The sequence below is a fragment of the Centrocercus urophasianus genome, unplaced genomic scaffold, assembly GCF_019232065.1.
Source record: "Centrocercus urophasianus isolate 14NV4802_14NV808 unplaced genomic scaffold, USGS_Curo_1.0 seq_13, whole genome shotgun sequence".
Classification (NCBI taxonomy): domain Eukaryota; kingdom Metazoa; phylum Chordata; class Aves; order Galliformes; family Phasianidae; genus Centrocercus; species Centrocercus urophasianus.
In genome coordinates, this window is record NW_024884475.1 from 2,033,036 (window position 1) to 2,057,883 (window position 24,848).

The following is a 24,848-nucleotide window of genomic DNA, read 5'->3' on the forward strand; positions in this document are numbered from 1 at the left end:
CTGAAAATTAATTTCCTGTGCTCGGGTCACCCGGGGAAACAAATCTTCATAATGCACACCGTGTATACGAGCTCTCATCCAGCCGAACAGGAGGCACAGCTCCATCCTGGTGGTGCTGAGCTCTTCTTACGGGTGCTGCCAGCCCATGGGCTGCCTTTCTTCAAGATGAGCAGTTTCCCAAGCTGTGACACACGGTGAGCTGCTCGAAGTAGCACCCACACAGCTGAAGGCAGCGATCTGTTGTAACTGTAGTTTCAGAATGCTTTTTCAACTGTAATTTTGGGCACGGTTCAGCTGTGTTTTCAAGGGGACACCTGGTCCAGACAAGGGAGGACAACCCCTGTCCTCGCTGAGGGCTTCAGCTGTGCATCGCTGCCTTGATGCCGACTGGAAAGAAAGCATTTCAGCAATGCACCCCTCCCTGCACAGGCTGCATCACGGAATCACAGAATGGCTTGGGTTGGAAGGGACCTTGAATGGCCATCCAGTCCAACTCCTCTGCAAATCACAGAATAACCAAATGGCTTGGGTGGGAAGGGACCTCAATGATCATCAAGCTCCAACCCCCCAACCAAAAGGAGGGCCACCAACCTCCACATTTAGAATCATAGAATCATAGAATCACCAAGGTCGGAAAAGACCTAAAAGATCATCCAGTCCAACTGTTCACCCATTACCAATAGCTCCCACTAAACCATGTCCCTCAACACAACACCCAAATTTCATACCAGCCCAGGCTGCCCAGGGCCCCATCCAACCTGGCCTTCAACTCTAGCTGTAGGGATGGGGCATCCACAACCTCTCTGGGCAGCTGTTCCAGCACCTCACCACTCTCACAGTAAAGAATTCCCCCTGACATCCAACCTGAATCTTCCCTCCTTCAACTTCAAACCATTTCCTCTTGTCCAGCAAATGTAAGGCTCCACCATACAGGGGTCCTAAGCATCTCTCCTCACCGCCCCAGCTGTATTCCTCAGCTTCAGCTTCTCAAGCCATCCTTCCTGCTATCTCATCTCATCTCCCTTTCCAAGTAGCAGCCAAGTAGGAATGGTCTGTAGCTGCAGAGACCTTCCTGCTCACTCCCACCTACATTTCAGAAGCCCAGATGGAAATTCAGCTGCCATCCCAAACACAAAGCCCATTTCCAAATGCATTTGGATACTCCTTGCTTCCTAAACGCAGCTTTAGTATAAATTCCATCCATCATCACTCATTTCACTTCCCAGAGATTTTTCCCTCTCTCCAGCTCTTCAAAGAGCTCCTTGACCTTGCTGGTTTGCTCATCAAATGGCAGCGCCTCACTTCCAAGCTGTGAGGTTTGCAGACATTCAGCCAATGCTGCCACAAACGCTCTCTGCAGCAGCAAAACCCCACAGATTGCAATATTAATTTCCCCAGGTGTAGCATGCACACCGCTGCCCTCATGAAACCAGAGCCTGCACAGAAGCACCTGGATAAATAACAGAGACAGGGCGTACGCCTTGCAAATACATCGAGCTTGACAGGTATCTACGCAGTGCACTCAAAATGCAAGCCTGGGAATTAAATTCACTGTCAACAAGCAGCAGTCAAGCAAGACCAAGCTTCCCTTTATCACTTTCCTCCCCCACATTATCCTTCCTTCTTGCACCAGGAATAATTTACCTCTCCCCGCGCCTCCGCAGGTAGCAGCTGGCTTCTCTTGGTCTAAGGGTTCTCACGTTCAGATCAAGCTCAGAGCAGTTGGTTCTCTGGGTAAGACTGATGAAGCTTTTTGTCTCAGAACCGGAGGATTTACGCATCAAAAGCTTCTCTGCCTCTCCCCAGCTGCTGCAGCTTACCTGCTAGCAGGCATTGCTTCCCATAAACCACATCTACCGTACATCACCACGAGTGGAACCTGGCAGCTTGCAAACACACTGCTATTCCAGAGAGTAACTATTCCAGCCTGCCTTATCCTCCAGTGTACATCCACATAACACATACATGTTTATTTATTTGCCTTCAAAATGACTGGGTGTGTAAAGGGAGCAGGTCCCCAACCAGGCAGTGCTTCCTCACCGCAAGGAGATCATGCATGCATGTGCAGCATGACAAATCTGCCTAACCATGGACTGGAGATGCAAGAAGTGCTGCTCAACACCTTCCTGCAGCATATGAGGTTCTGCTGTAGGGTGCAACTCTGTGATTTCTTGGTCTTTGGTTTGTGTAAGATGGGACTTCAACTCTGTGAAAGGGTTGATAACAGCAGGACGAGGGGAAATGGCTTTAAGTTGAAGGAGGGAAGATTGAGGTTGGATGTGAGGGGGAAGTTCTTGACACAGAGAGTGGTGAGGTGCTGGAACAGCTGCCCAGAGAGGCTGTGATGCCCCGTCCATCCCTGGAGGTGTTCAAGGCCAGGTTGGATGGGGCCCTGGGCAGCCTGGGCTGCTATGAAATGTGCAGGTTGGTGGCCCTGCATGTGGCAGGGGAGGCTGGAGATTCCTGATCCTTGAGGTCCCTTCCAACCCTGGCCATTCTATGATTCTATGAGATGTTCATAGCTATTCCCTCTACCTTCGGCATCCTCCCTATTGGTACTGTGAAAAAATTGGTCAGAAAAAATTGCCCCAAACAGTCTATGAAATAACTGCACTCTTTACCAAAACCCCAAAGCAAGGCTGATGACATTTCCTTTCCTTGCATTACGTAGCAGGAACTTCTGCCACCCTGTTACCCAAAAAGCTCTGTGAAGGCACTGATGGAAACCTCCTTTGCCACAGGTCAGCCATTGCCACTTGGGGTTTCCTGCTGAAGACCTTTCATCTGCTCTGCTGCTTTGTTTGCCTTCTGTCATCTGACAGCGGGGACATTCTCTGCTGAATGGTGAGAATGGGGGATGGAAAGCCAACATCTGCACTGAGGATGCCCTGAACGAGCAGGAATGGGTGATTTAAAAGAAAGGAAGCACTGCACCGCTCCAACCTTCGGAGGCACGTCCAGCTTCCAGCAATGACTAAGGAGACTGAATGCCTTCCCTTCTGTGTTCTCACTTCCTCAACTTGTCATCTCCTCTCATTGTTTTTACCACGATTAGATAAGCTCTGGTGGCAAGGAATGTGTGCTCATGCTCACCTCTGTTACACAATATCACGCAACTGGAGGAGCGCAGACTGATTTGCTGATGCTAAATCAGCATTACCTGCTCAGAAAAAGATCACTTAAATCACTCAGTGCGTTCTTTGCTTGATGTGAAGGAGATATTCTTTTCAAGGAGATCAACTCACTCCTTTCATGCAACCAATGCAATCAAAATGGAAATGTGTCTGAAGCCATTGACGTGAAAAAGAATATTCCAGATTCAACTGCAACCATGTTTGACTGTAATTACTGTTGCTTGACCTCAGTGCAGACATAATGTTGAGGAAACCCTCAAAACTCAGCAAGAAACACCATTGAGAAGCTGAATACAGGATGCAGATGGCAGCTGCAACCCTCCCGAAAGTTTGGGCTGTGGCTGCTGCAAAAGGGCGAGCAACCACCGACCCGGCGCTGCTTCCCGTCCCACGCAGCTCACATGTTTTCAAGATCATATTGCAAAAAGAAAATAATAAAGAAGTCACCCGTTCTCAAAATTACACAAGAGCTGTTGCATTCTGTGCACCGATCGTTGCGTGAAATTAACAACCAGAGTGCAGGCAGCACTGAGATTGGGTCTTCTTAAACACCTGCAGGAGGAAACCTGTTTGCAGAACAAACCACCAGGAGAAAAGAACTGCTATTCAGGGAGGTTGCTGACAGCAGTGAGAGAGGGAGGAGGGACGTTTGTTTATAGGCAGCAGCTCCAGGTATGGCCAGCAGGTCCCAGCATGCAGCCCAGCACAGCTTCTGTAAACAGCTGTCTCATTCAAGTCCGCAGCCCAGTGCTGGCAGCGTGTGTTCAGTGCTGATGGTTGGCTGCTGTTGGTTTGTAACAGGCCACAAAGCATGCATCAGCAATGTCAAATTCAGCGTGGAAGTCTGAAGGGTCGTGGAGAAGCCTGCTTGACTTAAAATCATAGAATGGTTGGGGTGGGAGAGATCTAGAAGCCCACCCTGCCCCAACCCCTGCCATGGGCTGGGTGCCCCCAGCAGATCAGGCTGCCCAGGGCTCCATCCATCCTGGCCTTGAGCACCTCCAGGGATGGGGCACCTACAGCTTGTTTGGGCAAAAGAGCACAACTACTTTGGACTTAAGAGCACAAGCACTGGTGCTCTGTGATTTCTGTTCTTCTCAGCTTGGTCACCATCAACTGCAAATGCCACCAGGGTGAAGAGCTTTGAAAACAAAGGAAGGTCCTCCTGGCTACGTGACACATGGTGAAGGATGAGGTTGGATCCTGACCTGCCACCTCCCCTTTGCTTCTCTTGCAGTTTGCTCGCAGCTGCCAGGTAATGAAAACAATGGCACGGTGCTCCTTCCTGAGGAGTGAGGAAATGGATTTGGGGGTTCTGGTTGAGGCAAGTTGAATCTGAGTCAGCACTGTGCCCCGGAGCCAAAGGAGCCAACCGTACCCTGGGGTGTACCAGGCCCAGCACTGCCACCAGGCGAGGGAAGGGTGAGTCCTGCTCTGCTCTGTGCTGCTGGGACCTCACCTCCCGCACCAGATTTGGCACACAGCATAAGGCCATCAAACTGTCACAGCACACAAAGGAGGGCTGTGCAGACGCCCCCAAACTTCCCTTAGCTCCTGGAAATCTCCTCGCTCCCCACCAACGGCTGCAGCAAACGGTGCCTCTTCACAGCCTCCCCTGCTCGCGCTCTGACAACAAATTAAATTTCAAGTTAATAAGGGAACGCATACCAGAGGGGCGAGCCAACCACAATTACTGACTATTATCTCTCAGGAAAGATCTTTCAGTTATTGTGGGTAACGCAGGAAACATCAGCTCAGCGATCAGCGCTGCTGGTGACGGCGAGAAGAAAACCACACGCATTAAAGCTATTGTGCAAATCCACAGGGCACGGCGTCTCGGCTCCCACCTCCCAAAAGATGCTGGCAGACACGGCTGGGAGAGGCGCAGGGAAGGGCATGGATGTCTTGAAGGTGGTGAGCAGCTTATGTTGGGACTCTGGAGCAGCACACTGCTCACCCATAGCTTCTAATGAGTTGAAAAGCTCATGCCAAGACAAGCACACCACTTGCACTATCATCAATCACAGAATGGTGTCGATTGCAAAAGAGCTTCAAAGGTCACCAAGCACAACCATCAACCTGGCACACTGAGTGCGACCCTAAACCACATCCCCAGTTCCACATGTGTTGCCTTCTACATTCATCTGTGCTCTTCTCAAAGTGAGTGATGGGAGCACTGAGGCACCACCCACCAGGTTCAGCTCTCAGCCACGCACCATGAGCTTCAACTCTTCAGTAGAGAAAGAAATTCTCTTCATCACTTTCCCCTATCAACAGCCATCTTACCATAGTATAAATCTCTCCATTTCATAGCAGCCCAGGCTGCCCAGGGCCCCATCCAACCTGGCCTTCAACACCTCCAGGGATGGACGGGGCATCCACAGCCTCTCTGGGCAGCTGTTCCAGCACCTCACCACTCTCTCTGTCAAGAACTTCCCCCTCACATCCAACCTCAATCTTCCCTCCTTCAACTTAAAGCCATTTCCCCTCGTCCTGCTGTTATCTACCTTTTCACAGAGTTGACTCCCCTCCTGTTTTCAGAATTCTGAGTAAAATAAGTCAACCTCTGAAAACCTGGTTTTAAGTCACTCCAGCTTCAAGTGATTCTTTCATAGCTCTTCCTATTCCCGTGAGACATCGCAATTTTAAATATTGGATAATTTGAGCCTGCAGCTCGAAGGTTTCTTCCAAAAGTCAGCTTTTTGCTTTTGGAAGACAGACTGCTGACACTATACCTAATATGCTTAATTAGGAATATGTAGAAAGATCTCTCCAAGAGAACCAGAAACCCTTCAGATGAAATGCTCTGAGTGCCAAATCAAGAGCCCATCCATAATGACTGTTTTCTCCCATCTTCTATGTGTTTTGGGCCATACTGTTTCAATCAGCAGTTCCTGCCATTGATGGAGTTGTTCCTTCCAGCAATGGAGCTGAACTCCACGAGAGGTCAAACATAATTGTCCCGGGTTCCCCCTAACTGGGGGATGTGGCTTTCTAAAAATCGTGCTGGGATGAGAAGGAAAGAGGTCAGAGCATAAAATAAACACACACATCAGGATGCTGTCACACAGCCCAGTCCGCCCAGTATGGAAGCAGTTTTCCCCTTGATTTCAGCAGCTTTGTTTCAACCATCACATCTTGCTTTCCCCCAAGCACTTGGCTTTTGCTGACCATTGCATCCAGGCACCAAACCCCTCTCACGGCGCTCCGGTACCGCAGAACACAAGGAGAATGCTTTGCACAGATGTTCTTTTTGTAAGAAATAATAATTCATGCAAATCCCTGCTCCAAGCAAATTCCACAGGAGTGCATCTTATCACAAGCCAAACAAAAAGTACAGATACATCTGAGATCCATAAACCTGTATTAAAAGAATTTGTTCTTGTTACAGCTTGAATTTCCCCCTCTGCCTCCAACTCCTCTGCCAGTAAACTACCCAGCAACACCAAACAAGCAAACCACCAATTCCACAGCACTAAAAAGAAGCTTAAGCCCCAATTATGATATAAGGTAACACTGCTGTGAAAGGACTACAGATGTAACACGCTCCATATTCACCCCAAACACTTTCTTAAAACAAGCCCTCATAAACACATCATCCAACCCATGACGTTGCTCTCATCAAGGCTCTCTCCCAACCTGGCTACACGTTGGGTATGGGCACATGGCAGGGGTTGGCCATGCTGGTGGGAACTTGGAGCCTGGAAGTTTTTCAAGCTCGTAAATTGAAATGTTTTAAGAGCTCAGGAGTGTGTAGATGGTCCTGGAGTGTATCTACAGTGCTTTCCACTTTTGCCCAATAGTTAATCACATTTAAGATCAGGGATTTTCCTCTATTTCATTCATCAAGAACAGAGTGCTCCCTCACCGCATCTGGAGGCTGACCAGCTTTCCGCAGAAGCTCAAGATGGTGAAAATAAAAACTCATAAAACGTATTTTTAGGGTTTCTGTGTTCGGTTGTTTGGTGGTTTGTTGTTTTTTTTTTTTTTTAAATGGGAAGTTAGAACCTGAATTCCAACCCAACCACTGGGCTTTAGCAGAACAAAAAAATCCCTGTGCTGAGTGCTCCCAAACAGGAGTCATGCCCCTTCCAACGCTACGCCAACAGAGACCTTATTATCCTTTGGGGGAGGAAGTCGGATTTTTTCCACTTAGCTGTGTTCCCAGGTAATTCTTAAATAAGATTTCCCTTCCCCCTGTGTTTAAAGGGACACTTTGCTCTAAAACAACAAACTACTGCCTTAGTGCCACTCCAAACTGCCGTCGTTGTGTGCTTAGCCCTAAAATAGAACGATGACTGGTCTGCCACCAGTGAGCTCCATTTTATTTCAGGGAGACAACGCATTCCACGATGCCAAAATTAATAACACTCCTTCTTACCTTAATTATCGTGAGCAAATCGTCCACCTGCATGTCATTAGGAGCCCATAAAGGTTCTTCCAGCGGTGCCCCTGCAAACAAACCAGAAACGCCAAGCTTTTAATACCAAACAGTTACAATTCAGCAAGATCTTTGCACAACAGAATTACTACTGCTGCCAGCAAGGCAGTTTCACTTTGTTTTATCTATATGCAGAGCAACATTTTTCATTACTGGCTGAGCTAGAGCATCTGGGGACAGAAGGAAGGAACCTTGAGCGTGCAGAAGTTCAGAGTTCATCGTATTCAGAGTTCATCTTTTCCCACCCCAAGGAAAGAGGCACATCCATAATCATGACTTCTGGCGGCCATGCACCCATGGGTTTCCCCAAATCCAAGCGTCCCCAGACACAGATTATAGGGTCAGTGCAGCCCAAAGGCTCTCTGCATCTCTTTGCTGCCCTACATCAGCTCTGACGCAGCAGCAGACTCCTCGCACGGCCAAGCCCTCCTTTCCCCAATCCCATTCTGTGAGCTGATGCTACAAAGTACAAAATTAGAGACCCAAAGCAATTCTAAAATTGGAGTTGAATATATTTAACTAAATGGAAGCCTTTTTTTTCTCCACCTATTGACATCTCTCATCCTCTGAGGCCACCTGATGCCAAGGAGCTGTGGAGCTCAGCACAAGCCCTGGGTGATCACTTCGCTGCTCCTCACCTGCCTCAAGGGTTGGCTCCATCAGACTTCAATCTGATGGACACACAGAATGCTTTTTAACTCTACAGAAGAAAAAAAATCTGTTTTTGTTTTTGTTTTTTTTGTTCTGTTTTTTGAGTGTAATACAATCAGGACTTTCAAAGAAATGAAAGCAGGTGATCGTGCTGACTCTGATTAGAGAATCACAGAATCACAGGGGTTGGAAGGGACTTCAAGAGATCACTGAGTCCCAATCACTGCTAAAGCAGTTCCCTACAACAGGTTGCGCAGGTCAGCATCCAGCCAGGTCTTGAGTATCTCCACAGAAGGAGACTCCCCATCCTCTCTGGGCAGCCTGTTCCACTGCTCCGTCACCCTGACCGTAAAGAAGTTCTTCCACACGTCAGTACAGAACTTCCTGTGTTCAAGTTTTAGGCCACTGCTCCTTGTCCTATCGTTGCACAGCACCAAGAAGAGCCTGGCCTCATCCATTTGCCTCCCACTTCCCTTTACATCTTTATAAACATTTATCAGATCTCCTCTCAGTCTTTTCCCCATGCTGAACAGACCCAGACCACTCAACCTTTACTCATGTGGGAGATGCTCCAGGTCTCTCATCATCTCGGTGGCCCTGCACTGGACTCCTTCAAGGAGATCCCTGTCTTTTTGGAACTGAGGAGCCCAGAACTGGGCACAGGATCTAAATGTGGCCTCACCAGGACAGAGCAGAGGGAGAGGATCACCTCCCTCGCCCTGTTGCCCAAGCTCTTTGTAATGCACCCCACGATGCCATTGGCCTTCTTGGCCACCAGGGCACACTGCTGTCTTATGGCCAACCTGTTGTCCACCAGGACTCCCAGGTCCCTCTCTGCAGAGCTCCTTTCCAGCAGGTCATCCCCCAGCCCGTACTTATGGATGCAGTTATTCTTCCTTGGATGCAAGACTCTACGCTTGCTCTTGTTAAAGCCCTCAGTGTGCAATGCTGCTATCAATATTTGCATACACAACATACTCATCTTTCAAAGATGCCATGCTCTGAGCACTCAGATTGCACTGCACATAGAATCACTGAATGGCCTGGGTTGAAAAGGACCACAATGATCATCTGGTTTCAATCCCCCTGCTATGTGCAGGGTCACCAACCAGCAGACCAGGCTGCCCAGAGCCACATCCAGCCTGGCCCTGAATGCTACAACCTCCTTGGGTAACCTGTTCCAGTGCTTTATCACCCTCTGAGTGAAACACTTCTTCCTAACATAAAACTCTCCTGTCTCAGTTTAAAACCATACCCCTTTGTCCTTTCACCATCCACCCTCATGAACAGCCATTCCCCCTCCTGTTTATTCCCTTCAAGTACTGGAAGGCCACAATGAGGTCTCCCCAGAGCCTTCCCTTCTGCAAGCTAAACAAGCCCAGTTCCCTCAACCTTTCCTCGTAGGAGAGGTGCACATGTCCCTTTTCATTGCAGGGACGTTGGGCCAGATGACCTCTAAAGATCCCCTCCAACTCAAATGATTCTATGATGCAGATACAGCCTCACACGTTACTGAGGAGGGCAAAAGAAGCCTGAAGATGTTGCATGGGGGGCCTCCAAATGCTTATCAAAGTCAGTGCAACACATCTGAGTGGGTTTTAGAGCAGGCTGTGTGTTCAGAAGGCTGTGACTCACGCACCCTCTCCTTCTGACAGGTAAGGAGCACAGTGCAGACATGCACTGTCACGTCCATCACAGTAGGAGCATCTCGTGTTACAAATACAAGAATATCTTGCAGCCACATTTTAGACAACAGTCACACAGCCATTGCAGAGGAAACCTCATTTTCAAACAGCAAATGTACAACAGAACTGAGAAGAGAGGACTGCCCCATGCTTCCCCAGGCCTGGCTGCACCCAGGCTGCCATGTTTGGTTGCAGACAATTCAGCTGGGTAAACATCTATTCATTCTCACAGCACATCAATAGAAAGGAAGATATGTCACCTTTAGAAAAGAGATTCCATTTTCTGTAACCAAAGTTCAGTTTTCCAAGACCCAAAGCATGGAGAAACCCAACACCGACCCAGGCCATGCAGTAACCCAAAGGTGGTGGAGAAAGAGCTTCAGTTATGAAGGGGCAGATATAGGACAAGAAGGAATGGTTTTAACCTAAAAGAGCAGAGATTTAGGTTGGATGTTAGGAGGAAATGTTTTACTTTGAAGGTGGTGAGGCCCTGGCACTGCTGCCCAGAGAGCTGTGGGTGCCCCATCCCTGGAGGTGCTCAGGGCCATGGGTGCAGCTCTGGGCAGCCTGGGCTGGTAGATGTGCAGTGTGATTCTCATACTCTTGTATTTTGTTTAGATTCAATGAAAAATGAGTTTTACTGCTAAGAAGCAGGCGAATGGGTTGCATGCTTTCTTAAACAGCTAAGTGAAAGATGAAGAGCTGTGCGCTTTCCAGCTCACCTGCAGGCTCCAAACCCTGGAGAAGGGATGGTCCAACAGAAGATCCAATGACTGATAATGCCTGGTGTGTCAGGAGAGTTCAGCCATGCTTATAGAATCCTGGATCACTGAATACTGTGGTTGGAAGGAAGCTATGGGAACTAACACCTGCAAGCAGGGATCCAAAAGTAGAGCTTCACTCAAGCTGGCCATTTCTGAGCTGGACTACCCACATCATCATGGAATGATTTTACTGTCTAATGTCATTTGTTTTATGAAAAGAGGAATAGAAGCTCAGGAAGAAGCCCAGTTTGAAAGTGCTTTGAGACTCAGAACCACGGAATCGTGAAGGTTGATCCTCAAATCCAAACCAAACCCATCCCACCATGCCCGTAACCACATCCCCTCAGTGCCACATCTCCATGGTTCTGGACCACCTCCAGGGATGGTGATTTCACCACTGCCTGGGCAGCTGTGCCAATGCCTGACTGCTTTCAGAGAAGAAATGTCTCCTAATATCCAAACTTCAGACGACACCAGCAGCTTTGTTATTCAAGCACATTAATGCTAAATAACGTTGCATGCTGAAATGCTTAAGATTTGCTCCCCACTCGTATGGGCTTGACAAAAGTGGCCTACAGTTATCGAGCTGCTCTGTCTCTTATTAAAATAATTAAAGTAGCAGTAAGCCAGGCATTAGCTGGCTAGACAGCCCAAATCCCACCGCCCGCGTAATCCACCTGAAAGCCAAGTGTTCCAAGGGAAATTAAAGCTGCCTTTAATCCATACAAATCTCAGCACAGGAATCTTTTCTTCTCCTGCCTCCTGCTGCGGGTTACTCCTGCTGCACTCCCCTCTGTGCTTTGGGGGCAATGGGACACAAAAGACTGATGTTGGATCCGTGGTGCAGGCAGCTTTACGCCCGTGTTGAAACAGGACACACTTCTCCCCTGAGCTCGGTGTAATCATATGTATCAACACACATAAATTGGGACAATTTGAGCATAAATCAGGCAGCGTCATGATGCTGATTTAGACTTCAGGATTGTGTTTGCAGTCTGCCAATGATCCTCTGGGAGGGAGCCAGGAGTGAGCTGGAGGAAGAGGATGGCTTCCTGCAAGTCCACCAGGGGCATCTTCCCAAAGCTAACCCAAATGGTGAGGAGAAAGGGTAAGAAGAGCTGTGGGGATTGCTGCCACTCTGCATTTCCTGTCTGAAATTCTCCTTCCTAAAGATTTCACCCTATCCCCCTTGTGATGCATGAAGCGGTGATCTATGGATGGAGGCAGGGAGAAGCTGCCAGAATAATAAACCACCGGGGTGCAAACAAAGCTGATGTGAATGCAAGAAAAATAAAGGGTAGGAGACTCAAATCTTCTCTGTTTTATCAAACCTGCCATACAGATCCAAGCCATCCTCAGCAGGATACGATCCTCTGCAGGGCTGTGGGTTCTGCTCCTCCCTGCTGGTACCAGGGGAGCTCCTGAAGCCTTTCAATTTTCATACCTAAACCAGTTACTAATTTAGCTGCCAAATGGGATCATTACGATGAAAAATCCTACCTGTGGGAATCGAGCTCTCACACTTCAGAGGGAATTCGAGCTCCTATTCTCCAGGATCCAGCCAGGAGTATTTCCTCCGACAGACGCGCTGGCACTCTGCCTGGCTCAAAAACACACTGCAGAAGAGCACTGAGCACTAAGCTACCACTAGAAGTGCTTAAAAAAAAGAACCCTAAACATAATCAAGTTTGGACAAAGCATATGGTAACACTTATCACGCCGCAGGTGAGAGCAAATACAATGCGCTCCTTAGAGCACAAAGTAAAAAAAAACCAACAAAATGATGGATTTTCAGGGAACAGCAATGCTTAAAAACCAACACAGCCCAGGTGAAAGGTTGCTCAACGCCCTCAGCCTCGGTGCTGTTGCACTCTTGCATTTCTTTGGCCCTTTGATATTATAAATATCAAAAGATGTTTCTCCGGAGCACCCAGAAGCTGCATGTCTGTGGCAGGGAGGCAGGGCATACCCCCAGGACCCCGCGGGCTGCAAACAGCACAAAATCCTGTGGAGGCACCTGGAGGACTGATGATCAAAGCTACCGTTGCTGCTGTGCGCAGTCAGACACGGCAAACCAAAAGCAACGCAAGGCAAAAGGAGTAGGAATAGAAATGAGGCAGTGCAGGGAAGTGGAATCGAGGGCTGCCTCGAAGGTTGGAAATACTCAAAGGATGGGGGGTCGGCGTGTCAAAATTGGGGGCACTCCATACGTAGAATCATAGAGGCATTAAGGTTGGAAAAGACCACTGAGATGAAGTTCAGTCATCCGTCCATCCCCTCCAGGCCCACTGAGTGCAATTTGCTGAGTTGTGGTTTTGCTTTTCCCCATTCTTAAACAGAAATCCCAGAAGCGTGAATAGAAATGAGTTACTGCAAACCCATCTCTGCCTCCCTATGAAGGATCATAGAAACACTGAATGGTTGGAGTTGGAAGGGACCCTTAAAGGTCATCTGATTCCACTCCCATATGGGATTCCACTGCAATGAACAGGGACACCCACAGCTCCATCAGTGCTCAGAGCCCCGTCCAGCCTGACCTTGGGTGCCTTCAGGGATGGGGCATCCACCACATCTCTGGGCAACCTGTGCCAGTGCTTTACTACCCTTATTGTAAATAACCTTCTCCTTTTATCCCATCTAAATCTCCCCTCCTCTAGCCTGAAGCCATTTCCCCTTCTCCTATCACATTAGATCTTGCTAAAGAGTTCCATAAACAGTTTCTGCAGTTGCTTCAAATGGAGCCCAACTTGGAGCCAGTTAATGGCACGAGCCGCTGCTCCGACTCACTGCAGCAATTCCTGTAATTCAAGCCTGGCAAACAATTGCTGCTCTGAAATGGGACAGCATCCAATTATTATCTTCTTCCTTGTTAAAACAACAACAAAAAAAAGGTATGTTTACTCTACCTGCACATTCACTGCACTGGAAGTACCCCCACGCAGGCATGACAGCAGCAAGCACCAGCGCTCCTTGCAGCTTCGCCTGTTGATGTTTCTCCTTTCATCTGAGCAAAAAGCATGTCAAAGCTAAACAAGCAGGCAAGAGGAAAGCAAGCATCTGGCTGCCTCCCTGGCAACTGAACAAGCTGGCAGCTTGCAGAAGGTAAATCTTTACCACGCTCCTAAGCAAGGCAGCTAACACTTTGCTTTGGTGCCGGCGCGCCCATACATCCTTGCCTGCATTTCTATCTTCCATTCAGCTGTCCTCGGCTGCCCTGGGACTTCCATCCTGCAATAAAATGGTGCAGACACCGAGCCCTGACCAAACACATTAAGCCAGCATGCAGCACACCAGCCTATGTGCAAGGGTTTTGTTGGAAGGGCTTAGCTCACTGCCACGCACCTGATAAGAGTCTGCAGCAACGACACACCCAGAGATAAAACAGAAGGGTTCCAACCTTCAAAACTCACTGACGTACCCAGAACGAGGGGTGAAAGAAAGCTGTAAAGAAAACACTCTGCCTAACAAATCGTTTCCCTTGGCAAACATCCCTGCTTTCCTTCCCTTGCCATATCTGTGTGTGCACACAGGAATCGTTCCCTCGCATTCTCTTGGGTTGGAAGGGACCTCAGAGATCATGTAGTTCCATACCCCTGCCGTGGGCAGGGCTGCCAACACTGCAGCAGGCTGCTCACGTCTCCCCATGGGCACACAGACCACTCTGGGTGACATCTGGCTGTCAGTAGGGATGTACAGGAATTGTGACCCTACCTGAATGCATTTGGGGATGGCACATTACCCCCGAGCTCTGTGCTATGGGTGTGAGAGCTGATGAACGCGTCGTGCAAGGGGTTATGTGCAGTGCAGTAGCTAAGGTCCCATGTCCAGCCCAGGAAAACATTTGCAACCTTTTAATTCCTCTTCCTCTTTAGACTTCCTTAATGAATATAAATACTTACGAAGGAAAAAAAAGAAAAAGAAAAAACAACACATGACTCAGTCATCCTCCCTACAGACCCACGCTCCAGGTTGACTGGGAGCAGCTCAGGGTGACATCAGCACAATGAGGACACGGACTGCAACAGTGATGGTGGCACAGCTCTTGACTTTGATACCAACCAGGTTTTGGAGCAAACGATGCTGATAACTGTGCCTCTTATCCCTCCATTCCAGCCCCTCGAGCTGCACCAAGCTGTGTTTTATAGGCAGACCCATGTGATGCAGCTCTTCCAGCGGCGATTTCCTGCAGCCTCTCGCATACGAACCCGGGGCTGGGACACGGAGCAGCCCTCCAGGAAGCTGCAGCAAGAAACAAACCCCAGCCAGATTTCTAAAAATGGTTATAGCTTCAGACAGCAATAGGATGTTCTTCATTCCTCCGCGCAGATGGATTTCTGAGCTTCAGATATAAATACGGCATTGTTGTAGATGGGATATTGTGCTTTGCTCCTCCGGGTCACAAGTTCAGAGTTGTGGCAGCGTTCAAAGAGCAGTGAGTCCTTTATGGCCACCATAAACGTTCCCTGGCACCTTTCGATGGGCAAAGGGTTTGGAGCTACAAGATGTTTCATCATCTTAAAGTGGGCTCCCCATTGGGAAGCTCTGGAACAGGTTGCACAAGGAGGCTGTGGATACCCCATCCCTGGAGGCATTCAAGGCTGGATGTGGCTCTGGGCAGCCTGGGCTGCTGGTTGGAGACCCTGCACATAGCAGGGGGATTGGAACCAGATGATCATTGTGGTCCTTTTCAACCCAGGCCATTCTATGAGTCTATGAAAGGAAGGCTGAAATCAGACAACAAAATAAACCCACCAAAGGAAGAAGTGTTTTCACTCCTGGCTCTTGAACTCAATCATCTCAGTGTGTTAATGGAAGATTTTCACCTATGGGTTTGACCATCAGATTCAACTTTTAGATCTGTTGCCCAAACAAATCAATGTTAGATTTGCTATCCAAAATTTGTGAGTAAATTCACCCACTTTTTTCAGGCATCACCAACAAAAGTGTTTGCTTACATTTATTTATAACCGCCTCGAAACAACAGAACCACAAGTGTGGCAGGGGCTGCCCTATCACTATCTCCAAAGTAGTGGAGTCACTGTTCCTGGAGGTGTTCAAGAACAGTGGAGATGTGGCACTGAGGGACATGGCCCGTGGGCATGGGGAGATGGGTTGGGGTTGGACATGGTGATCTTTGAGCTCTTTTCCAACCTCAGCGACTCTGTGATTCACTCTGCTGCAGTTTTTAGGCTGGGGGACATTCAGTTTGAGCAGACACACAGACCTAATACCACGGTTATCTGTGGGATCTTCATGGACCTGAGGATCAGAAGAATTACCTCCCAAAATCTTTACATGCATCAGGTTCAAAAGCAGCAGGCATCTCACTACGTGGGGTAAAAAACATTACAAAGGGCCTATAGGGTTGGTGTCTGGAGACCCCAAACCAGATTCTTTGGACGAGCTGTGAGAGTTCTGCTCGAGATGCTGCTATTGGCAGGGCAGCAGGACAAAACCTATGGGACTCATCACGCCAGTAGCAAGGTCCCTGCAATGCTGCACGAGGAGTCGTACCATGGGAATTCTGTAACCTTTGGATGCACGGTGTTAAGCCTGAAGATGGAAACTGGAGTCAAAAGTCGTGGACAAAACCGCCCTGTGGATGGAAAATCTACGACCGAACTGCGGTGCCAGATGTTGCACGCAGCTGCAGGGCTTCACTGTAATCCATCACCATAATCCCTTGCAGCCTTCAGACGACCAAACGAAGGAGGCTTTGGTTTTGTTCAGGGGTGTCTGCTTTGTTTCATTGGTGCAGGGTCTGCAGAAGCGGCTTGCTTCTCTGGAGATCTTCTCTGTATCTTCGCATTCCTTGTTTATAAGTACAAAGTATTGCTTTAAATGGTTGGGATGTGTTGGTTTGTTTGGTTTTTTTTTTATTATTTAAAATCAGATCTTTTCAGTTCAAATTCACTCGTGTCCTTCCCCCCACGTGAAAGCCAGGTTCCAACCAGGACTGCTTAAACCACTGCCTCCCCACCTGGGCGCCCCATTCCTATCTTACCTGCTATGGTTTGTTCAGTGTCCCTGCCTATTTCAGAGGGTTGGAACTAGATAATCCTACAGGTCCCTTCCAACTCAAACCATTCTATGTTTCAATGATTCTATGATCTCAGCAGGAACTTCTCCAGTTCATAGATTTGTCCAGGCTGCCAGGACCAGCAACTGCAACAAAATCCCTATGAGCAAGCAGCCATCTCTATAAGCAAGCAGCTGCGTATTTAAGAGGTGAGAAGACATTCCACCAGCTAATTCCATAGCCTGTATATCACAAGCCCACCTGGAGGCCCTCCTGGAGATGAACATGTGGGAGGCATGAGGGTGAAGGATTAAACTGGAACATAACAGGTTCCCCTGATGCAGCACTGGAACAGGGCTAAATGCGTTTCTTTTTTCCGCTATATCATCTATTTTTATTTATTTTTTCTTCCCTGCATTTATTAGGCACTGAGGAAGTGAAATTTGCTGCTGCAGATCATATGATGGATGGTCAGGCACGAGATGCTCACCAAAGCTGGGCAGTGGGATGCGCCTGCAAGGGCAGGACCTTGTCCTGTCCATAGATGTTTCCAGGCTTCCAGGACCAGCAGCTGCAATAAACTCCTCACGTTCCTAAAGAGCAAAGAAATCTGTTTCCCACCTCCTTGGTGTGCTCTAAGCACAGGAAAAAGCAGATTGAGTTCCTTTTTCTGGATGCACTGCTGGCCTGTAGTATTAACAAAAACATATATTGTTTTCCTTGATCTGCTCCTCTTCTCTTGCTATTCTTGTCCGTTTGAATGAAGGCTCTACCTTCAGGGAAACAGGTTCGTAGCAGGGAAATCCTGCACACTCCTAAAGTGTTAAACCATAGCCATGGAGCCAGGCACCATTATAATTCTGTGAGAGTATATTTAAATAGCAAGGAAAGCTGAGCTCGTCCGACTGGATCGTCAGACCACAAGTTCCCCCAAACACAGCTTTGATTTTCCAGTGCAACACACAAAATCCTCTTTTGCTTTCACAAAATGCGTGTGGGATCACGCTCTGTATTGCACAACATGGCTTAGGAAATGATCCCCAGTGTAGTGCAGAGCTAGAGATCAGCGCCAAGGAAGGGCTGTGAATATCTCTGGCAGCAGAGGGGGATGAGGAGCATGTGGTTGCCTAGAGCAAAGCAAGGGAGTGGTAGTTGCTCTCCAGCTCTACACTCAAAGACAAAGAAATCATATGGAATCATAGAGTTTAGGTTGGAAGGGGTCTTAAGGCTCATCTAGTTCCAACTCCCTTGCTGTGGATAGAGTTGCACAACCACTAGATAAGGCACCAGGTCAGGCTGCCCTGGGTCCAATCAGCCTGGTGTTGAGCATCCTTGGAAATGGGGCACCCACAGCTGCTGTGGGCAGCCTGTGCCAGCACCTCACCTGACAACACTGGCAGAATGGATAAAAGCTGAGCACATCTGCCCGGCTCATCACATTACAAGGCTGGAGCTGGGTCACCAGCACTGCTTTTATCATAAGCTGTGGGTGGGATGCAGGAGCTTCCATACTTGGGCTATTTTCCAGGGGGAATCAACCTGAGCACTGGGACAACAGGTGGTGGGTGTCATTCTGCCCTTTCCTATCCACAAGGATCACTGAGTCCAACCCAAACCCCATAGCTGAGAGCTGTGCCCCAGCGCTCCCTGAGCTCCAGCAGTTTAGGATGAGCAGCCTGTTCCATTCCCAATGCCCTGTGGGGCAGAACCTTTTCTTAACCCCCATCCTGACCCTCTCCTGGATGCACTTGGGGTGCGTAACTGCAGAACTGCCCCATGAGTGACATTAAGGGACGAGCACAACGTGGAAACTCTCGGTGGCAACCCATCCAGTTCCCAGCCCCGGCGATGCTTTCGGGGAGGGAAAGCTGAAAAGCAGAGCCCTGCAGACATAAGCCGTGTAGGTAACCAGTAGCAACTGTGCCTAATCCATCAGCAGGACAAAACCACCAGCCTCATTTGCACCCACAGCACGCACCGGGCCGAGTGTGGCATGGCCGCAGCCGCCGCGCACTGCCTTTCCAGTTTAAGCTTCATTCTGGAGTGGTTTCTCTTCTTATAAGTATTTAAGTCTGTTTGGAGGAAGAAGTGATTTCAATAGATGAGGCTGGAGTTGATTTGAGTCAAAACGAAGCTCTTTCCTCAGCGTACACACTCAGTGTGCAAAGTGAATGTAATATAGTTTGCCATACCCATAATATTGGAGAAATTACCAAGAAATCAGCTGCTCTAATGTTGATGCTCTTGACTTTTTTTTTGGTAATAAATTACCAGAAAGAACAGAAAAATACTCCAAATCGTGCTAAAACACTCCAAATCGTGTTGGAAAGCAAAGAATAAAAGCAGCAATTCTCTGTTCCCTATTCAGGGCACAGCACCAAGAAATGCCTCACTGACAGAGGGTGCTGGCATCACAGCAGCAGTATCGTATCACTGGTATGAGCATCAACAAGAGTGCATGGCAAGATTGGAAGCAAGGAAGTCTTAGAAAAACATTTTTCCTATTCTCCCTTCATCTAAGCAGCCCGTTGTCTTCACACAGAGGGCTATCAGATTGATTAAGTGTGATTTCCCTGTGAATCCATGCTGACTACTCTTGATCACCCTCCTTTCCCCCACATGCTTAGAGATGGCCTCCAGCATGAGCTGCTCCATCACCTCTGCAGGGATGGAGGTGAGGCTGACTGGTCTGCAGTTTCCCAGGTCTTTCTTCTGGCCCTTTTTTTGAAGACCAAGGTGATGCTGGCTTTCTTCCAGTCCTCAGGCACCTCTCCTGTTCCCCATAACCCTTCCAAGATGATGGAGTGACCCAGCAATAGCGTTCACCAGCTCCTATTGGTGCCCATCAATGTGTGGACACCACGTTTCCCTGAATGAACTCCAATCTGATCCTCCTCGACCAAACAAAGTCCTTCTCTTTCCAGACTTTCTGGCCTAGGAGACCAGGGATTCCTGAAGGCTGGTCTTGGCAGTGAAAAATGAAGGTGGCATTCAGTGTCTCCGCCTTTTCTGTACTCTCTGTCCCCAGGGTTCCTGACCCATTCAGAAACAAGAGACACCCAAACTACAGAGAGAAACCTTATCAACATTTGTTTGGTGAAGGAGGACAACAGGTTGCCCAGAAAGGTTGTACAACCTCCATCCTTGGAGGTTTCCAATGGATGAAGTCCTGAGCAACACAATCCTGCCCTAATGAGATTGGTTAGAGACCTCCAGAGGTCTGGAGCTTACCTGTTCTGGAGTCAAAGACTATGGAGATCGTCTAGTCCAACCATCCACCCACAACCACCAAGCCTACTGCCCAATGCCCCCACCTTTCCAAGCATCCAGTGATCAGTCAAAGCATATGCCATAAAGCCAGCCTGTGATGCTATAAACGCACAAAAATTTGGATCCATAATCTCAGAAACATCCCAGCACCATCCAGATCACGACATGAAGCCCCCTCCTTTTGACTTCACCCTTTTTCTTTACTATGAAAGTGGTGAGGTGCTGGAACAGGCTGTCCAGAGAGGGTGTGGATGCCTCATGCCTGGAGGTGCTCAAATCCAAGTTAGAAGGGGCACTGGGCAAGCTGGTCTGGTATTAAACATGGAGGTTGTTGGACCTGCCTGCAGCAGGGGGATTAGAGCTTGACCATCCTTGAGGTCCCTCCCAACCCAAGCCATTCTGTGATTCTCACATTCCCCTCCATGAAACATCACTCTTCCAGTGCTGTCAATGCAAACAGGCTGTTTCCCCTCAGGCAAAGCCCGTGGAGATTGCCAAAAAAAAAAGAAAAAAAAAAAAGGAAAAAAAAAAAAATCCTCTTGATTATTTCTGTCGCTCTTTGAACAACACCAGCTATTGTCAGAAAGCTGTTTGCAGTGTTTTAAAGCCCTGAATGTCACATTGAGAGTCTGGTCGTGTCAGTAGGAAAAGCCTGCTGCTGCCACGACCCAGCACAAAACGCTTTATTGAAGGCACCCCAAGCTCAGCAACACCGAGCCGGGCAGAACCGAAAAGGAAGCTGGTGGGTGTGACAGCCACGTTTTATGTAACAGTACTGAAAGAAGCAGAAAAGGGTTGAGTTTTTGTGTTGTTTTTTTTTTTTTTTTAATTCTTATTTTGACGTAGTGGGGTAAAAAACAAGGCTCGGGGTGAGGAAAGAAAGCTTCGGCTCGTTTTGGGAGGAGTTTGGGAGTGCTTAGGGGCGATGGAGTCCTTACCAGCAGGACTCGGTGTGGACACAGCTTTGTCAGAGCGCTGTCGAGAAAACAGGGCTGGCCCTGCCACCAAGCAGCCTGCTTCCTGCTGTGCTACAAGGGGAAGCAGGGCTCTGTGACTGTGCAAACAAAGCAAACCTGCAGCTGCCACCAATCCTCTCCAGGAACAGGAGCTCAGGAGTGCCGCCCGACCACTGCAAACCCCAGAGAGAAAAGCACCAGGCTGTTCTCCATGGTGTGCAACGTTAGGAAGCAAAACTGGACGGGCTGCAATCTTCCTGAGTGCTGCGTTTCAGGTTACTTCACCCGCTGTACCTGCAGGAACTGCTTCCCAAAGTGCATTTATTTCTATCGCTTCCGCTAACACCTGGCTCTCGCATCAAGCCTTTCATCTGCAGGTCTTCAAACCATCCCGCAAAGAAAGCAAGTTGTCACTTCCTTCCCCCTCCCACACCCCTGTGCGCCGATGAGGGAGTTATAAGCCAAGTGAAACAATAAATATCACCCAATAAAAAGGGGGAATGCAACCAGCAATAGAAAGGACGGTGCTCCCACAGAATCACAAAATGGCCCGGGTTGAAAAGGACCACAATGATCGTCTGGTTCCAACCCCCCTGCTATGTGCAGGGTCGTCAACCACCAAACCAGGCTGCCCAGACACACATCCAGCCTGGCCTTGAATGCCAGCCTCCCATACGACTCCAACCTGCAGTGCCTGCAGAATCCATCTCTTCCCTGCTCAGGAAGCAGCTTCTCACTGCTGCGCATGCACCAACGCGTTGGCATCCCCACCTCTCCCATCTCATGGCTCTGCTCCCCACAAGCAAACAGGCAGGCATTAATCCTGCATGTATCACCTCATCTCCCCGCTAACACCCCATTCACCATCCCTCACATGGGGACCTCGGGGCATTTTAAGCCCTATCATCTTATCTCCTCCGCAATCTCAATTCTCTGTGAAAATATTCGGTGAAACCTATTAAGGGATTTCTTGATAGAGGAGCGCAGATTCTACCATTATTTCTTCCCACGCAATTCTCCCTATCTGATAAAGAAAAGGCAATGGCAAAGTTTGTTTAAATATAACCCAGTGCTGCTCCCATTATCTTTGAGGTCCGCATGGTTTTTTTTCCAGCAATGCCATCACGCCGTTGCATAAATCAACTTGATTTATTTTTCCCTCCTATTTTATGAGCAAAGGCTTTTACTATTCCTTTCGATGCATCACGGTGATTAAGTACCTTCCTACCGGAAAGCCAGTGCTGCCGAGAGACCTGCAGCTTCCAGTCCTGAAGTCTTTCACTAAACACAGCACTGAACCCTTTAAACATCAGAGGATGAGAACATCTAAGGGCATCAGAAGCACCGACGGCTTCACGGAGTTGCAGAATCATAGAGCCACAGAACGGTTGGGTTGGAAGGGACCTTGAAGCCCATTCAGTTCCAAACACTGCTGGTTGCCACCCACCAGCTCAGGCTGCTCCATGAATAAGGCAGAAGGGTTTTAAGGCATGCTATGTGCACAGCCCGCCCCAAACAGCTCCAGATGACATAGAAAACATAAGGAAACCCAAGCAATGCTTTTCCTAATAAAAATACTATAAGCTCCTATAATAACGGCCTGGAGAGAACTTGGTTTTCTCCCACTAAACCCTCTCCCATTTCCACTGCGGTTTATGTTGGCACGCATTATTTTTGCACAAACTCTAGGAAAGCAGTTGCAGTTCTATATTCTTAAAGTTGAATAAAATATCCATGACAAACTCCACTTTTCCCACTGTTTGCAGCCCAATTAATACAAGCACCGTGTCCACAGTCCCCATAAGGGCTGGCACCCCGACGCCGCATCTTGAAATCATTGCCAAGCCAATACTGCTGCTTAAAGTCATCACAACAAGAGTTCTACACAATAAAACTTTTTGGGAAAGCAGCAGGTTGCATCTTCTTTAGACACTGAATAACCTTACAGAACAACCCACGTGACGCTCTGCTCCCTCCCTGTTGAAAGACTGATCAATGGCAATGCGAAAGCTCACGCGCTGAATCTGTTCAAAGTATTTTGTCACCAAAATATTTGTACCACAATTTTCTCTCCACTTCAAAAACGAACATACAGAATTGTTAAGGCTGAAGAAGGCCTCAAAGATGCCCATATCCAAGCCCAACCCATCCCACCATGCCCACTGACCACGTCCCTCAGTGCCACATCTCCACAGCTCTTAACACCTCCAGAGATGGCGACTCCAACATTTTCCTGGGCAGTCAGTGCCAGTAACCAACCACTCTTTCTGAGACCAAATCTACCAGATTGGGTTAAGTAAAGCAGAAAAATTGTGATAGAGACATGGGAATTTCAGTGTAGGGATTTTAAAGTTGCATTAGAACAACTAAACAAGAAGTCTTGTTCTACGTGCATTTGGTGATCCCATCACCAGGTACCATATTAGGTGTAGAGTGGACACCTTTGGCTTTGGATGCACTGTGCCTACTTTAGTTGCAGCTTTGGGAAAGATAACCCAAAGTTCAGCTCTTGTAGGTTAAATTTAAGACATAAAAGCTAAAATAAAAGAGGAGGATGATTTACAGGGTTAAAAAAAAATTGATGCAATTTTAAATTACTCAATGCAACACAGACCTGGTGGAAGATTGCAGCAGAATCATTGAATCACCAACATTGGAAAAGACCTACAAGATCATCCAGTGCACCTGTCCTCCTATCACCAATCTTCTCATTAAGCCACGTCCCTCAAGACAACGTCTAAACATTCCTTGAATCAATCTCAACAAAGGCATAAAACTCATTATTATCCTTGGGCTTGTATCACCTCCACCTCTCATGTGCCCTTTGAGCATCTATTTCAATCCAGCTCTCTCATGAAAAGAATTCACTGCACCCAACGCCAAGGCAAGGAAAAAGAATGAATTAAAAATCCAAATAAAGCTTTTTTGCTTCTTTTTTTTCTTGTTGCTTTTCCCTTCCATGTAATTGCAAATGACAAACATATCTGTGGTTTACAGAGGAGGCAATAAATTAAAACAAGTCACAAATCAGACCAAAAAAAGATACTTAAGTCATTCAAACCACCACCCCAGGATGGCTTTGGCCCCATGGGATGCATCTCAGTTTTGTGAAAGGCTTGAAAGCCCTGAACTGAGGAAGCACAAAATGAAGAGCTCTCTTAGAAGTTGTTTCTTTCATAACTCAGCCAACTCTCTGGTGCTCCGTGAGCACAGCCATTCACGCCCTTCGGTTTGGTTGCAGGAAAAGCAAACGGCCTTCAGCAAAGAAGTCTTTCATTTGTGAACACAACGTAAAAAAAAACAAAGTTTGAGCATCCGCAAAATGGCTGCGTGTGTTTCTTTTGCAACCAGCCAAAGAAGATGGCTGTGAAATTGCTGTTGATAGAACATCAAGCTGATTGGTCCTCAGTATGATTTTAACTTTAAATTGGTACAAAAATACGTATCTCAACTCATTAGGAAGCTGAGGGCACCAGTCACCTCACATCAGAGGTGAGTTTCTCTGAACCAGGTTATCATCAATAGTTCCTGTGCCTCAGCCAGGTTGAAGCCCATCCAGATGGATGCTTCTTGAAGCACAGGGCTCGGTTTTACAGCATCTCTATCTATTAAGACCCAGAGGACTTCCCAGCGTGGTTCAAGCAGGAGAACACTCCAGAGCTCACGTGCAGGATCTTTTCAGTGGGCAAATCCAGGATGGAGGCGATTTCTGCTGCCATCTCCCCACATCACAGATGTGACAGCAGGACAATAGCATGAATAATTTTTGTTACTCAATCGCTGCTGAAGGAAAGCATTTGGAGTCTAAATTAGGAACGCGAAAACGATTAACATTAGCATTAACCTCAGCTCCACCCTAATTGCACTACATAAAAGCAGACGTAACAATTACAAAGATAACATTGTGTGTCATAAATATCGCACACAG

The 24,848-nt window shown here is 48.0% G+C and overlaps 1 protein-coding gene across 1 annotated transcript in view; it reads right to left on the minus strand.

Annotated features, from left to right (window-relative positions):
• PTPRA (protein tyrosine phosphatase receptor type A) overlaps positions 1 to 24,848 on the minus strand; it is a 95,825-nt gene that overhangs the window by 45,419 nt on the left and 25,558 nt on the right. Inside the window, exon 3 of the mRNA XM_042812058.1 lies at positions 7,516 to 7,586. Coding sequence (XP_042667992.1) covers positions 7,516 to 7,548 — 33 coding nt within the window. The 5' untranslated portion in view covers positions 7,549 to 7,586. The remainder of the gene's footprint in view (positions 1 to 7,515; positions 7,587 to 24,848) is intronic.